This window comes from Sinocyclocheilus rhinocerous, unplaced genomic scaffold (genome assembly GCF_001515625.1).
Source record: "Sinocyclocheilus rhinocerous isolate Xijiao unplaced genomic scaffold, SAMN03320098_v1.1 scaffold552, whole genome shotgun sequence".
Taxonomy (NCBI): domain Eukaryota; kingdom Metazoa; phylum Chordata; class Actinopteri; order Cypriniformes; family Cyprinidae; genus Sinocyclocheilus; species Sinocyclocheilus rhinocerous.
This window is the reverse complement of record NW_015625574.1, coordinates 765011-782620: the sequence shown is the minus strand read 5'-3', so window position 1 is coordinate 782620 and position 17610 is coordinate 765011. Positions and strand designations below refer to the sequence as shown.

The following is a 17610-nucleotide window of genomic DNA, read 5'->3' as shown; positions in this document are numbered from 1 at the left end:
GTTGATCCATCCCTTACACCTTAACCCACCCTTAAACCAACCCATACCGACAAACCTGTCCCTAACCTTACCCATATCCCACCTCAATAGCAGCAAAAGTGTTTTGAAATACAATATGAACACAATAAGTACATTGTACTTAATTTTTGATGTAAGTACATAGTAGTTAAGGCCACTTAATATAAAGTGGGGCCATGCATTTTAATTATGTATTTTTGGGCGTCCAATGTAAGTGCCGTTTTTGAAGAGTGCGCATGTGCATAAATGCCTAAGGGAACAACGGAGTATGACGTAAGAGGGAACCCGTGATGAATCAAACATCAAATAAAGCAAAATGACAGGGAACAAAAAAATAGTAAATTAGTCAGTAGGTGCCATGTTCAATACAGCAGCATCTTAGAGATGTCTAATCAGTTAAATAGCATAAGTTATTCCTCCACCACATGCGTATGGCGTCATTAACAATGGACCTATGTTGTTGAACTAATGTGGTTCAAATGACGGAGATGCGACCGTGTTCGGAAAACAGTCGTGACTAGCTAGTTTGTTTCCAATACAATGCATCGTACTATGGTGGTTAATCAACGAGTTACGTTGTTGTTTGGGAAATGCACCCCAGGTTGGTAATTGGAAGGTTGTGGGTTCAAAACCCACAGGGGGTGATCCATGCATCATTGCGCCCTTGTCAGGTTGCTCCAGGGAGACTGTTCTACACCTTCCAATTTCCACAATCAAAGATGGTGCGGCATGTGGATAAGGTCACTCTTGGGAAAAATTTTTCATTTAGTTTCACTGTTCATATTTGCATGCATTTAAATATATTGGATTTCAGTGTATACCTATAAATAATCAATGACTTAAATCATAGTTGTATTTGTATCCATGTTTGTTATTGATTCACTTATTCACTTGTGCTTCATCATCCGCCAATGCTTCGTGGAATGAGTAGTTTGTTCAAAAACTTTAAGTAAGCACTTTTTGTCTTAAGTACGTTTTTTTATGATTTTAAAATACTTTTTTAATTGAGATTAATGTTTGTAATTCTTTTGTTTGCTATTTTTAAATGTCTATGGAGAAAAAAAGAAACAAAGGTAGCTACGAAAAGGCCAATTATTATTATTATTATTATTTTTTTTTTTCATATAATATGAGAAAAAAAAAATCCTGAAATAAGGTCAGTGCCTCTATGGTTAAAAGGTATTTTCTAGGCATCTTCTAGAGGGAGTTGTTATTATAGCTTGCTGTTTTTCTTCAGGGTCGAATAATAACAGATCAAGGCTATATGAGCAGAGATCTTTTAAATGTAGAGATACAAAGTTTGTCTTTGATCTTCACTGGAATCACCTATCATATATACATGCTTTTCTACACTGTTCAGCCCTGCAGACAGCTTCTACCTTTAGAGTAAAGAGAAAATTTCCCCCAAAGACATGTCTTTCTAAATAAATTATGTTAGCACACTACATAAAAAACATCATAGAGGCTCTCAGAGTATACTCTCAGGCTGAAATAAAATCCATTTTTAGCTACATCATTTTGTGTATCTTCAATTTGATACATTTAGCTAAAGTTTGACATGCCTGACAGTGTGGAGTTAAAGCCTTACATTCAATTAATTGCCTCTAAATTGAATGTTGTCTTAGCACCCATTTATTTATGAGAGGCAGTACAAGAAATTCAGAATCAGAAAGAGCTTTATTGCCAAGTATGTTTGCAAATACAAGGAATTTGTTATAGTGTCACAAGCTTCCAGTACACGGAGACAACGTGCGGGTAAGCTGTGAGATTTGTGAGAGAAAATCGCCAAATGGCTAATAAAAGTTGTACCGTGAGGATGTGTTGCAAATGTTATTCGCCGATTCTGACTCTGAATGGGAATATTTTCCTTTTGGAAATGATGATCGGTCATCTTATAATTGCGCTTCTTTTGTTGATTGGCCTCAGTGCTGGGGGATGGTGTCTTGTAGTTGGTGATGTCTCTCAGGCCTTTCCACACTGATGCAGGCTCATTGGAAGAAAACTGCTTACAGACTTTACTACAGGTTTAGCAGATTTAAGTTTATGCCTGTAAGTCGGTATAAGATGAACCAGGCAGTGGTCAGAGAGTCCTACAGCTGCTCTGGGGACCGAGCGATATGTGGGTGTCCATGTGGGCGATAACGGGTGTTGTTTTTTCAATGATAGCTCAAAATTTCTATTTTCTCATTAAAGTCACAAAATTCTCTCATCTGCTGTTGATTGGATGGAGGCAGACTGACTGAATGTGAGCTTGCAGTCAGTTGTAAGAAAGGGGCGGGGTTTAAGTAGGCTAAATGAATGGAGAAGTCCTGCATCTGTTACCAGAGTGAATCTGCTGTTTTGACTGGAGGGTCCAGTTATGACATTTTGATTAAAAATCACAAGGCCAAAAAAAAAAAAAATGCATTGATGAATCATTCACAGAGATCCATAAGATGAATTTAGAAAATAGATAGAGTATTTCCATTTCATGCAGACTTTAGGATAATGCAAATTGGATTTTTTTTAGTGCAGTTACCAAATAAAGTACTGAGTAATATAAATAAACTATACAGACTTAAATGATTATTACACAGTCATTTCACAGTTAATGCAATTACTATAGTTACTATAGTTTTTATGCGCTTAATTGCCATGAAAATGAAAGCAAAATACAATTTCTTGGTTCTTTGTTTTGGAATTTGGCTTCAGGATTAAACCCTTAAACTGACTCTGAAATATCATACACCAATGTAGTGAATGTTTTTTTTTTTTTTTCTTTCTGTGTCTGAATAGTTTTAATGAGTAGGTGTCCATAATCTTGTATATGTTTTTGGTACAAGGCACTAATGAGAGCAGCGTTGCTGTCTGTCAGAGCAATGAACCGTTGCATTGTTACAGGAGTATAGGAAAAGTGCCAACCATTTTCACTGCCCTGCCTGTTCACCCCGTGATTCTTTGATAATCACAGAGGACGCTGTGAATTGGTTTCCTTTAAATCTTGGCTTTTGAAAGCAGCCCCACAGTTGTGATGTCTTGAACTCTTGCTAAAGATGTGATAAGGCCAGGTACATCACTTTCTCCCTCAGGCATCAGTCATGTATACATTACAGCAGTCTCTCCCCAGCAACAGTGGCAGCTAAACTGTGCTGAACAAACACACAGCAAACAATGGAACTAGTTGTGCAATGTGCAATGCTGAAATGATCACTCCCTTTGCAGTTGATGAGACAGGCGTGCCAGAAATATCTAGGTGTGCCTATGAGAAGCAAGCTTTACCACATTAAAAAAAACAAAAACAAAAAAAAAACATTTTGTCATGCAAAGAAAACCTTGCTTCTGGGGTGTGGAGCAGTCTTTATTAGTAATAAGTGAGAAAGCAAAGTCTCCTTTCTGAGCAATGCAGTCTTCTTTGTGTTTTGATTATGAGAGATGATTAAAGCCCTGGCTCATTTAATAATGAGGAAGCACGTCTAAGAGCTTCTAATGAACAACGTACAAAGATGGACTGAGATACATGCCTGTGATTGAGAACAATATCATCCACATTTGCTCTCATCAATTCACTGTTGGTCAAATTTGATGACTTTATAATAAAAAACCCCCCCAAAAAACAGGATGTGATCTTATCATTTGATTAAGCATTATATAATGGACTTTATGTTTCTTCCCAATCCATATGTAGGTGGAGAAAATCATTGAATTCTGAAAGGTGTCTTAATGAATACATATTTGTGAATCATTACTTACTATCATGATAATCTACAGTCTACATAACAATGCAAAAACAAAATGACTGATTTCTCCCAAGTCTTGTCCCTGATAGCCAAACAGAATTCTCTGAAAAACAATTTCTTATTGAACACATTCCTAAATTGCAAGCTCCCAACATGCATTACAGCATTATGTGATGTTAATGCTTATAATATTTTAATATAGTCATATTTAGCCAATTAGAGCTGAGCGATAATAATATAGTTTACATTTTGCAACGATACAAGCAATCACACTTTTGAGATTTGCTGTACCATATATGGTCCTACACGAGTATACTGTATGTATGCAGATAAAGTTAGATATTCTATATATCCAACTTTACATGTAGAGCTAAGCCATAATATAGTTCACCTTTTGTACCAAAATTATCATTCAAGCAGCATAAATTTGCTATATGTGACCCTGGACCACAAAACCAGTCTTAAGTGTCAATTTTTCTAAATTGAGATGTATACATCATCTGAAAGATGAATAAATAAGCTTTCCATTGATGTATGGTTTGTTAGGATAGGACAATATTTGGCCGAGATACAACTATTTGAAAATCTGGAATCTGAGGGTGCAAAAATATAATATAATATTGAGAAAATCTCCTTTAAAGTTGTCCAAATTAAGTCCTTAGCAATGCATATTACTAATAAAAAATTAAGTTTTAATATATTTACGGTAGGAAATTTACAAAATATCTTCATGGAACATGATCTTTACTTAATTTCCTAATGATTTTTGGCATAAAAGAAAAATCTATAATTTTGACCCATACAATGTATTGTTGGCTATTGCTACAAATATACCTGTGCTACTGATGACTGGTTTTGTGCTCCAGGGTCACATATAGTATTGCTCTCTGTGAGTATATTGTACTCAAGTAAAATTGGATGTACTATACATCTACTGTAACTTTCAATATATTGCTGGGCGATAATATTGTTCACATTTTACAATGGTATTAATTATCAAGAAGTTGAGATACCACTTAACGTGTACAGTATGTATCTGTTTAAGGTTGGATTTGCTTATAGTGGTATAATTCATTATTAATTATTAATTTGTTAATAAATTAAAGTTATTAATTCATTATGTGGCAACCTACAATTGTTTCCTTAAAGAGCTGCTTCTACCTGCTTTAACCGATCAAAATTAGATTTGTTGGTATGATTCAGTGATGTTAATATTTGGCTTCCATTTTCAGTGCAAGAAGCGCGACATTTTGCATGTGAACAAAACTCTTAACCGACCATGGATCACTTTTCAGTTTTTCCCCCCGTGCAGAGCAGAGTCAGACCCATTAGGCGACCACATAGGACAGCATCTCACGAGGCTGTGGGTTTACAAACCAATCTCAGTGTGCTGAATGAACTGCACCTTGTGTGGCTCTGGCGCTCTGATTACATGTGCTCCCTAGAGTCGACTCACAGCAATGAAACACTTGAGCAATGTATACAGTATCTTGTCAGGTGTGTTTGGGGGGACGGTACTCATCTATGGTGCCAAATGATATCGACTGATATACTAGCCAAGATTCAATTAAACTGAAGGCGGTTTCAATTATTTAGACAATAGAACATTATATAATGGAATATATCGACAGCACATCAGCAGTGTGAGGTTCCCGGGAATTTTACTTCGTTTTTTGGTATAATGGGTTGTTGATGGGTTTTTGCATAAAAGTGTGAAAGCAGGTGTGAGAAATGTCTTCTTCTTTTTTTTTTGCAAGCTTTTTAAATCATAATTGCCATTATAAGCATTTACTTGTATTTCCCAGTGCGGTGTTGCGTATGCTTTACTTGTACTCGTGCTTTCAGAACAAAGGAATCTTAAAAGCAGTAAAAATATATTATTAGCTTTGATTCTGCCTGGCAGTAAGGAAGCCTTTTCAGTATTTCAATGACACATGAACAAGTAAATTAGAAAGGCGGAACGGCTCCTTAAGATGGGGATGAGAAGAGACACTTTGAATAAGAATGCATGAGGACTCTCAATGTGAGCCATAAATGAAAAGGACTGCATGTAGGAAAACACATGGGTTATGATTATGTCTAAGTAAACAAGATATACTCAGTTTAAAAACGTGAGCGTGTGCGGAATTGATGAGCTAAACAAGCATAATTGAAGGCTTGCTTATTTCCAACCTTTATTTTATGAAGCATCTTTTTTCATATTGCTGTTTTACCCCTGTTGTGCATCTTTGAGTGGTACCATACAACCCGAGTCAAGGTAAAATCTCTCATAAAGCCCCTCTTTGCTTTGTTTGAAATACAAAACTGTAAAGGTCTGTCAAGATTATATGCTGGACAACATTGTTCATACTGACAAGGTCTCATCAAGTTCTGTAGAAATTCTTTATTAATTATTTGTTAATCAGTACATGTTGTCCAGGGTGTGGCGAGATACGACTTACGCTAAGACTCGTTGTCATTCAGCGTTAACGGAACATCTTAAACCTGTCAAGGCTTGAATCAAGGAATGTCGGTCTTCCTGAAAGACAAATGCTAGGACTAGACCTTTTACAGTCTTCTCCCCTGACTTCTTTCTGTTTAATATTATGCAAAAGGCCCAAGAAAATACATATCATCCCCTGTCGGTTTCATGAAAGCCACCTTTCAAGTTATTGAAATCGGTCTAGATGCGATTTTTCTGAAAACGCAGAAAAACGAAGGGTGCCGTTTTAATAAACCGAAGCAGCTTCTGGGCTGACACCTCTGTTTCGCACCTCTGCATTGTTCAGCTTTGTGTAACTGACAGGGATGTCATTGATTTAAGAGAATATCATAGACTGCCTGTTCTGAAAGCGAATGCCCCAAAATCCTGACGTTAGGTTGACGTTTTCATTTTTATGTCTATACAGGTCATAGCAATCGCAATGGATGTTTTCACTGATGTGGACATCTTTAAAGAAGTGGTGGATGCCTCAGTCAGAGGTGTTCCAGTCTACATTCTCCTCGACCACAATCACTTCAAATGCTTTCTCAATATGACAGAAAAACAAGACATCCAAATCCAAAAACTCAGGGTAAGTGCCCATATTCTACTGTATATTGCCTTCAAGTCATGTGTCATCAAAATGACCTCCATCCCAAAACAGCATCATTTACTGTATTAACACCCTTTTTAATATGTTTGCTAGAAAACAAACGTGCAAAACAAATATAGAGACGGATAAATATTCCAAAACACCTTTATGTTATGTTTTGGTCCAGTGGTATGATTCTGGCTTTGCCTTGTATACACCTTTTAATAAGCCAACTGTGCTACTGCATATCAGAAAGTGTGCATTTGGTTGCGTTTCATTGTGTGGTTTCACTGAAACGCAGAGCAGGCAGTGAAGCGAAGTGCAGTGCGTGTCTGAGTGTGTCTGAGCGTCCCGTTCTGCTCAAGAGAACAGTGCCGCTCTAGAAAAATACATTGCCTCTCTATCATTGACAAGAGGGAAGCATATTGCTTAATGTATGAACCTGTGCATGAAAGGGTTTTCTCGATTGAGTGTGCTCGCTAAAGGAGACAGAATGTGTGTACTGGATCAAAACATACTCTCTGTACTGAAACATAAGGAAATGAAATCAACTCAAAAACAAACAGTCAAAATGCTGTTCCAGATCATTCTGGCTCAATTTAATTTCTATTTAAGAAATGAGCGCACACAAATACAGTGTGTTACCATGTGTGTTACCATGATGGTGTTGTGACTTTGTGTGTATGACTCTGTGCAATGGCCATGTTTTTGGTCATAACTGTGACAACGGCCGTCTTTGAACCTCTCTCACTGTAGGCTTGTCGCGATAGACGTTAATTGGTTCTACATTGTTTGCTGATTTTTACTTTATTTAAACTAAATGTAATTTATTTATTTTATTTGACATCAAGGTGTATGCCGTGCCTCCAAGCTTTCTTACTCGTTTTGCTAATAAACGTTCTACGTTTCTTATTTATTTGGTTATATATTATACATGTTTACTTATTTCGAGGATAAAAGCAAAGGAAAGCCAGGAAAAGAGAGAACGCCCCCGCCCCCACGGTGATACCGGTATTACCTGTTTTGTCACACGTCGATTAACCGGTGGGAAAATTTCCTCACCGTCACAACCCTATCTCACTGTATGTCACAGGACCACTGTTTAGGAGCCACAATCACAGAAATCGCCACAACTGTTTCACAATCTTTTGTTTGAGACAGCTGAAACTCATGCAGTGTGTAGAGCCGTTCTGAGATGACCGTTGTCAAGGTCTTGCAACCAAAGATAGCCTGCAAATATTTTTTCACAGTGTCAGAAAATCAGCATGATCATTGCACACTGTGTTTGCTGTTATGACCCACGTTTACTGGCCAGCCAATAAAAATGCAACATGAAATCAACGTGACATGGCGCTAACACTTAAAACTGCTTACCTCAAACTCTTTTAACTTCCTCTTTCACATCTTCCTCTTTTGTCAGCAAACTTAAAATGTACAACTGCCAAACTATGCTTCGCCATGCTCTTTTTGTTTACCACTAGCGCATGCAAATTTTATTCTTCAATAGTAACTTGCATCATAGTCTACTGTACATGTCACGAGGTGTCATCATCGTACAGTATTGCATGCATGTCGTACAAGTTTATTAGATCCATGTTGCACAGAGTGATTTATAATGATCTTATAGCATTGCTAAAATTGTGCAGTGTGTAGAAGGCTTAAAGCAGCCCAACATGGCCCCCCCCCCCCTCTTTTGCATGGGGGCGGGGTTTATGCACATTTCAGGGTTTGTGATGTCACTGACACAGGAAGTAGCTCGTTGCAGTCCCTACCAGCCGTTTGTTGTAGGCCTTACAATGTGAATTCTGTAAAAGACAATTTCTCCCTTGCATTGAACTTTGAGCATCGTAACTTTGCAGATGTTGTTTACAACCAAACAGCCACATTACACACTAACTACAGTTAAAAAGGTGAAATCATAATCAATGACCCCTTTAATAAATGACCATTTCATAAATATGGTGCAGTTTAGTTTCATTTGTAAAATGAACACACATTCCTTGCAATGATTGAAGACTAATTTTATTAACATTTCTTAATTTTGTAAAATATTTCAAACAGAGCCATAAAGATTATTTTTACTATGGAAGTGCATTAACCAGAACACCACACTAAAAGCAACAAATCAAAGGACGAAGAAGACGCAACTGCAAACGTAATGGCAGGAATAGTGTCATAAGATGAAGCTCAGTTTTTACACGTCTACCCACATAAGCATATTTCGGCATGGCTTTTGCATCATGATCAAATGTACTTGTGACTGTGAGGGAGCGAGACTGTGAGTGTATCTCAAGCTCCAACATCAACCAAGCAGCCAAGAGAAAGAGAGACACAGTATGATGCTACTTCTGTTTGACAAGCATCCCTGTTCTCTGTGGCATAATGAAAATACAACTGTGCTAAAAAGGCTTTCTGTCATCCTGAGAGAAACACAGATTTTATTCCTGGCCAAAATCACTTAAACACATCATGCAGTTGCGGCTTTCAAGCTCTTGAGGAGGACCTTCCCAGGGGACAGCAATTGTATATCTGTGACCATGTTGATTCAAGAGCTGCATTTTGAAGCTCTTGAATCAACATATTGCAACAAATGCAATTTTTGTTATTAGATACATATATTTGATTCCTGCATGTGACTAGATTTCCTCATTTATCTGCATTATATTCTTCTAGCTGATGGCTGGGGCTGATGTCAATGTAAAAATTTGATTGACAGAACGCATAACCAGAAAAACTAAATGTCAACAGCAATCTGCATAACTGTCATGCTGTTACTCTTGTTACTTTTACGGAGCTCTCGTCTCTCAGACCTTTTTGTTCTTTGTTCAGGGCAATAAAGGAAATGAAAGTTGTTGAAATGAAAGAGCTGTTCTTTGAGAAACTTAAACATATACTGTACATAACCACCAAAAGAATATTCGAAAATATTTTCGACCTGATCAATTTCAACTAAAGACCGTCGTTGCTCTTTGTGAGCAAATCAGTTAACCATTTACTCACTTGGACTTTCTTGTCAAATATGACGGAAACATTCATGTTCTGATGACGAGCCATATAAAGAAGCTATGAAATGGAAACACTGTCCCTCCCACTTCTTCCCAGAGGGCTTTAACTATTATTTTATGAAAAACAAGCTGCAATTAAGATTTTGTTCTCACCACACCTTTTTCTGCTACTGACATTTTTTGAATGTCTGTGAACTCAATATATTCAAATGTCACTACGCACAGCATAGCAACAGCAACTGATGCAGATCCTGAAATTTCTATGGTTGATTTACTATTTTAAATGAAATCTAACAGACTTTCTTCACCGTGGACACAAGAAACTTTCATTTTACAGTTGCACAAGACATGCCCATCGTCATTAGTGTTGTTTGGGTGCACACAGATGGTACATATACATGTTAACAGCTTTGTCGCTCTAGCAGCAGTGATAAGAAAGGACCCTTGGCCTCACCAGACAGACTTACTGTCATTATCTTTGTTTGCAAAGCAATAATGAGGTTTGTTTGCCTTTCATTTTGTTTCTGCTAAACAGACTTAATGTCTCTGTGTAAAATGAAACAACAAATACAACATATGTGACCATGGACCACAAAACCAGTCATAAGGGTCAATTTTCTGAAACTGAGATCCATACATCATCTGAACGCTGAATAAATAAGCTTTTCATTGATGTATGGTTTGTTAGGATAGGACAATATTTGGCCGAGATACAACTATTTGCAAATCTGGAATCTGAGGGTGCAAAAAAATCGAAATATTGAGAAAATCACCTTTAAAGTTGTCCAAATTATGTTCTTAGCAATGCATATTACTAATCAAAAATTAAGTTTTGATATATTTATGGTAAAAAATTTACAAAATATCATCATGGAACATCATCTTTACTTAATAACCCAATGATTTTTGGCATAACAAAAAAATTAATAATTTTGACCCATACAATGTATTTTTGGCTATTGCTACAAATATACCCCAGCGACTTAAGACTGCTTTTGTGCTCCAGGGTCACATATGTTTGAGTAAAAAGGGATATTCAGTAGGAAAAAAATGCTGGACAGGACTTTGTTCATTGGGAATTGATTAGATGAAAAGTACATCTTACAAACCAGAATGAAAAAAAGGTGGTTGGAGGAATAGTAAAAAAGAATTGTCACATCAGCAAGAAAGAAAATTAAGGCGGAAGTTAAGTTGCATCAGACTTTTTAATAATCTATTATATTCACTAAGGGCAATCAGTCATATATTCATTACTACTTTTTGAGAACTCTCTCAGAACAAAACTAATTTAAATTGAATTTAAATTCTGGTAACACTTTAGATTAGGGAACACTATTCACTATTAACTAGCTGCTTATTTGTACTTATAAAGCACATATTGATGGCATATTCTGGATATTCTAGATCCTTTAATCCACCCCATACCTAAACCTAACAACTACCTTACTAACTATTAATGAGCAGCAAATTTGCAGTCTATTGAGGGCATACTCTTAGTTAATAGTGAATAAGTGTTCCCTAATCTTAAGTGTTACCACATTTCTTAATTACATTCAGGCTTGTGCCCGAAACATTGTGGTAGGCCTACTTAATGATGTTTTATTAACAAAGCTTGGGAGGAGCAGTTCAGATAATCAACCAATTTAGCACAGTTAGAGCACGTTCAGATAATCAACTTAATTAGCATAATAGTAAATATGTAGACAGCCAACTTACCTTTTTCTGGCTTCCCTCCTCCACCCTAACTCCTCCCTCTTAACTATTCCTATCCCAGCTTGGGATAGTGAGGGAGTTCTCTGGGTTCGGGCTAAATTCTGAGCTCAGAGCCCTCCCCTCAGACAGCATGCCATATATGCATACTTGCATATTTATATTTGCTTGTTTTCTTGCTAAAATATATCTATCTTTTTTTCCCCTTGGCTATAGAATATGAGGATACGCACAGTGAAAGGCCAGGAATATTGTTGCAAATCAGGGGTAAAGTTCCATGGAGGAATGGGGCAGAAATTTCTTCTTGTTGACTGCCAAAAAGTATTTTTTGGATCATACAGGTGAGGCGGCATTTGTTTTATTATTATTTTATTTTTAATTAATTTAATGATAATAATTTTTTGGGGGGGGGGTTTCCTTCAGGGTATTAATTTAGATTTTTGTAATTATTATTATTATTATTATTATTATTATTATTTTTGTAATGTGTATAATTTTTTGTGAAGTGATTTGCTCAAATGAAAATAAATGACTATTGCATTATAATCCAAAGCCATTTATGCTTAAAAATGCATTAAAAATGTGTCTTAAGTGTCCATATACTTCTCTGGGCCACTTTATATAAGGACTCCAAAAACATTTAACATATGTCAACAAAGAGTGCACATCATGATGTGAGACGGACCTCTGGTCCTCTTTGAAATTTGGTCTGCACGCTCTATTTCTGGGATTCTCAGAAATGACTACTTGACTACTTCTGGCTTTCAGAAGCATTTTTCAAAGGATTGCAGTCATTTAAAACTTACCCAAAATAAACTGCATTCCAACAGACTTGCATATGTTGCTAGGACTGAATTTAATAACTATGCTTATGTTCATTTATTGTTTGACAGCTTCATGTGGTCTTACGAGAAGATCAACCTCAGCATGGTTCAGGTTATAACAGGCCAATTAGTGGAGACTTACGATGAGGAATTTCGGACGTTGTACGCTCGATCGACAGTCCCAGCTCAGTTTCAGACTGCCAGTGTGAACCAGTGTGAGACGAAGCCCAATGGAAAAATGGATGGATATCTGATTCATTCCAGCCACCCCTTTGAAAGGAAAGATCATTTAAGGCACACGCTTGACGCTGTTTACCGGCAAGCCTGTGAAAGGAGATCAGGATTCTCGGCACTGAGAGAGGTTGAAGAAAGACCACTTGTTACACCGCATGCTCGATTCCTTCAAGACACATCAGAGTTTTACAAAAGACACAGCTACGCAGGAGAACGGCAGGAGCCTGCGTATCTGCCAAAATTGCCCAAGTATGGCTCTAGTAATTGGAACGTGGAAGCAGAGAGCAACCGTTATGGCGGTTTCTCCAACAACGAGGACAACCAGTATGAAAGTTACGTCATCAACCCGATGTTCAGAGGCTTAAATATGCGCCAGTCTTACCACGGCCACGACAAACAAATTCTCAACATGAGGCAAAACCTGCCCAGTTTAGCAAGTACTTCCAAGTCCTTCCTTCGGACATGGAGGATAGAGTCTTACCTTAACAACAGCAACGACGCACCTTACGGCGAGAACTACGATTATCTGGACCAATTTGAGGAGAATAAAATGGCTCCTCTGCAACACTCTCGTATCAGATCATCGGTTGTTTTCACGTCCACCATACCGGAACAACCAGAGACGAACAGCTACTCCAATAATTCAGCGTCCTCCAACCACGATCCGGCACGAATTCAGTCAAACACTCAGATGTATTCCTCAACCCAGTGGAATCAGACTGCACAGCACGATGACTACTTGCTGAAGAGGCGCAGTTTACAGATTTTAGAAAACTCAGGAAGTAACATGACCTATAGCTCCGGAAGGGATGCAATATATGCAAGTTTAAACAGAGCCAAAAATCGATTTGCAAACAAGGAGCATGACTACCAGCAAGATGACAGATACAAAAGGCACAGCTTGGCCGATCCCAGGTGCAATACATATAACAGTGACTTTATTGAGCCCTCTAGTTACATGTACGCATCTTTACCTAGAAGACAGAAAGTCTGCAACGTGTCCGCAAACGAGAATCCCAGAAATGCAGCGTACACACCAAATTTCAAAGAGGACCAGAGGTCCGTCTCACATCATGATTTCAAAAAGGCAGATGAGAGCAAAACTACCTCAGGAAACAAATGGCAAGAGCCTCCCTCGAGAACTGTGTCAGCAACGCTTCTGGACACGGAGGACAGTCAGCCTTCGAAACCAAACAGCGCATCATCGCAGCGCTTCTTGAAAAGGAGCACCAAGAAAATAAAATCCCTTCTAAACATCCCACAAAAGGGGGACAGCTCCCCGAAAGGAAAGAACTCAGAAAGTCTCAAAATGGGAAGCAGCACAGATACGATTCTCTCAGATTATGATGACACCGTGCAAAGCAAGAAACACCAGGGTAGCACTACCAATTCCACCAAGTCCGTTGAGAGCAGCAGACTGAAGCGAGCTAATGGGAAGATCCCTGGAGCTGAGAATCACTCTCCTGGCCTGGCGGGAGAGGCATCTGCGCCTCGGTTTATCACCGAAGAGCTTCATCCGCCTCACACACCTGCAAGTGCAGAGACTTCCAAAACACAGGAACAATCCACAGTCGTTTCTCAGAACGAGAAGACAGACTCGCCACTAACCAGATCGGATCTGGTGTCAAAGCAACAAGTATCAGTAAACAGGCTGTATAGCAGATTTGAGCCGCTTTGCTCATTTGAAAGCAGGCGTCCCACAGTAGGCCAGCCTGCCTATGTACCTGCACAGAGTCACGTAAGCGAGAAAACAAGGAATTCTGTCTTTTTAAGAAAACAGCCCATGAATGATCATAGCAGTTACACAAACCAGCAGACGCAGGGACATGACAATAGAATTGGCCGTTTCATTCAAAGGGTTGGAAATTTAATACATAAGAATAAGTACTGAAATAACTAATGAAATGATGTTGAAGCTGAAGCGTGTCATTTCTGCACCACTATATTGACCAAATGGAATTACAAAAATTGCGCACATAAGAATTTTCAAACAGGTTTCTTAATAAGCACTATTCTCCACTTTTCAATGGTCAGACTAACAGATAGTCCTGCCCCTAACTATTGCCAAGGTTGTTATGTCAGACTGGCTGGGATGCTCGTGCTCAATGGCTTGTTGAAACTGTCATTGCATATTAAACTGGGATAGGAGAAAAAAAATTCAGATCCTAAAAAATTACACATTTTGGCTTTGAAAATGTGCAACAGTGATATTGACTTGAATGCATTATTGCTAATGCCAGTGTTGAAGGTTTGCAATATAACTGGTGGAAAATGCTGCAAGCACTGTTACACTGTTACTTTGTAGTAACTTTTGTTTTATTGTTATTAATATTATTTGTAAAGTTAAAAGGAATGTTTTGTGTTGGGATAATGGGCAGACTGGGTTAATTATTTCTGTTACTTGAGTAATTGCCTCTTGAAACATTACCTAAGGAAAAAAAACACACACCAATTTTTGTCTGCTTACAAGCTGTAGTAAACCATCTGTACAACTTTAAATTGCACTTCAGCCTGGACAAATGCTTCCCAGAGATATCCCAGATTGTTTAAAGTCTACATTGAAATGTTGGAACACATACAAGATATATAATGTCGGTTTGTGGGTAATTGGTGCTTAGCTATTATTAAGATTGTTTGTGTCATGATTGATCCAAAACAGTTCTCTATTAAATATGTGCATTAATGAGTCTCATTTCACAAAGTGCACATGTACAGTACAGTGTATACTGAACAAACAATATCAAAATGCTATTCTCTTACTACAGTTGGACTTTTTTTTTTTTTGCACACAAATACAGTCACTACTGCTTGTATCCCAACAGGCTACTTACCAAATAAATTAATGGTCATGAAACTGATGTTGAAACTGAATTATGATGCGAGGAACAGGAAGGTAATCATGCAATTTACTCACTTGTTTGAGTTTACTAACATCAAGTTTGATAACAGCTTATATTGTGTATATAACACATATAACAGCTTTAATTAATGTAGTAAGTATTCCTGGACTTCATACTGACACCTACTGGTGAGGATGCAGCATCATGCAAAAGCAAAAGCAAGTCCTTCAAGGGGGTGTTAACGAGAATCGGCTGGTCATAGGGTTTCATGGCAGCTTTCCTAAGGTGATTCATCCCAAAAGCCAAGCAGCTTTTATTAGGCTACTGAAATGACTGGACTCCTCATCTCATGTGCACATCAGTTTGAGCATATCTGTTAAATTTACTGTTAATTTATTTGGAGGTAAAACATTTTTAATGACAAAAGTGGACCTATTCTGTTGCCCATGGATTACAGTTTTCTTTTGTCATTATATAAAGGTATAATTGGGACGAAAACAAAAAGCTAATTCAGTTATATTCTTATCTATTGTTAAGCCCACACTTATGTTGCTGGAACTGTTTTAGCTGGTTCTAGCATTAGTGCCTTATTCAACAAACTCTCATGACATGAGTTTTTATTTTAAAATGAGTTTGCATTTTTACCGTTTTTTGAATTTAAACTGTATTTGTTTAAATTTCATATGCTATACAAATATTTTGCTTGAATTCTTAAGAAATCTTACATTTCTTACAAACTTGGTGGCTCAGGAAGTAAAGTGTTGTATTAGGGGTAGTTGTGGACTTGTAACCCGAAGGTCGTGGGTTTGATTCTTGGTACCTGCAGGAAATGTAGGTGGGGGAGTGAATGAACAGCACTCTCTCCCACCCACATTACCCATGACTGAGGTGCCCTTGAGCAAGGTACTGAACCCCCAACTGCTCCCAGGGCACTGCAGCAAAAATGGCTGCCCACTGCTCTGGGTGTGTGTTCACGTTGTGTGTGTGTGTGTTCACTACTCACTGCTGTATCTGTGCCCTTGGATGGGTTAAATGCAGAGCACAAATTCCGAATATGGCTTTTAATTTGTATATATTTTGTTACATGAATATCTGAACATACAAAACATCAAAAGAACAGGGTATCTGCTTATAACCAAAAACATTCTATTCTAGCTTCATGCTTTCTTTTTTTAAACACTTGAATGTGGGTAAGTTTTATAAATAAAAAAATAAAGAAATACACAGGATTTTTTATCAAAAAGCTGAAAAATGACTATTAATTGGATTTAGAATGATAATCGAAACGTAGATAAAGTCGATCAACACCCCACAGCTTGACAGTTATTATTACCTCTTCATTGGTCGACATTTTATTCCATAACGTTACACAGTTTTGATGCTGTTTTATGTTTGATGATCATGTTAGAATACATGTGGAAGCATCTGTTGTTTCGTTTTTTTTCTTCTCTTGTGTTTTGGAAATTCTGTACAGAAGATGTGTACTAGCCCCCCCTACCGGATAACAATGAAAACATTCTCGGAGCACAACTATAGCTCAGATATATTTAGACTTTTTCTAAATATAAGTCAAGTATACTTAAATGTCATTTTAAGTATATTTCTGAGAAGTACATAAAGCCCATGTCTGAGAAGTACATAAAAATTAGACTGAAAGTATACTTTCCTGTTTTTAGTTTAAAAGACGTATACTAATAGCACACTTGAATAAACTTCTTTTTCATAAGGGTTACCATACTTGGCTACACATTACTTCACTTCAATATGATTGCTATCCAACAATGTATATTCATGATGTTAATGTTAATGCTTAGAATACTGTAATAGCTAATTGTCCACATTTAGCAGTACAATATATCTGTGAGGACCATCCAGGAATGAATGGTAAAGTCCAGGTAGATGCAGATGCAGCTAAAGTAGTTAATCTAGTGGTTTATTATGGAAGGCCAGGAGATGCAGATGTTGATCCACTGAAATGCCAAGTGGTTTCTTGGCACATGGCGCAGTTTGTAGACACTGGGCAGCAACATCAAGATGGGCCTGGATCTGGTCAACTCTAGTAGCCTCTAGATATGTAACCAAATGCAAAAAGACTTGTATTAGCCTAAGATACCATTCAGTTAATTTATATCAGAGTTTGCAATTTTGCACTTAATCAGATACAGTATAGAATATGAATTTGGCGTACTGTCCGAGGAGAGAGCTCAAAG

General features: G+C 37.6%; 1 protein-coding gene across 2 annotated transcripts in view; it reads left to right on the top strand.

The window, feature by feature from the left end:
* The window catches only part of LOC107751262 (protein FAM83B-like), a 20287-nt gene extending 4246 nt beyond the window's left edge, over positions 1-16041 (top strand). For both annotated transcript variants that reach the window (XM_016566943.1, XM_016566950.1), the window contains 3 exons: positions 6623-6787; positions 11719-11843; positions 12396-16041. In XM_016566943.1, the coding sequence (XP_016422429.1) occupies positions 6623-6787; positions 11719-11843; positions 12396-14451 (2346 nt within the window). In that variant the 3' untranslated portion in view covers positions 14452-16041. The remainder of the gene's footprint in view (positions 1-6622; positions 6788-11718; positions 11844-12395) is intronic.
* The last annotated feature ends 1569 nt before the right edge of the window (positions 16042-17610 follow it).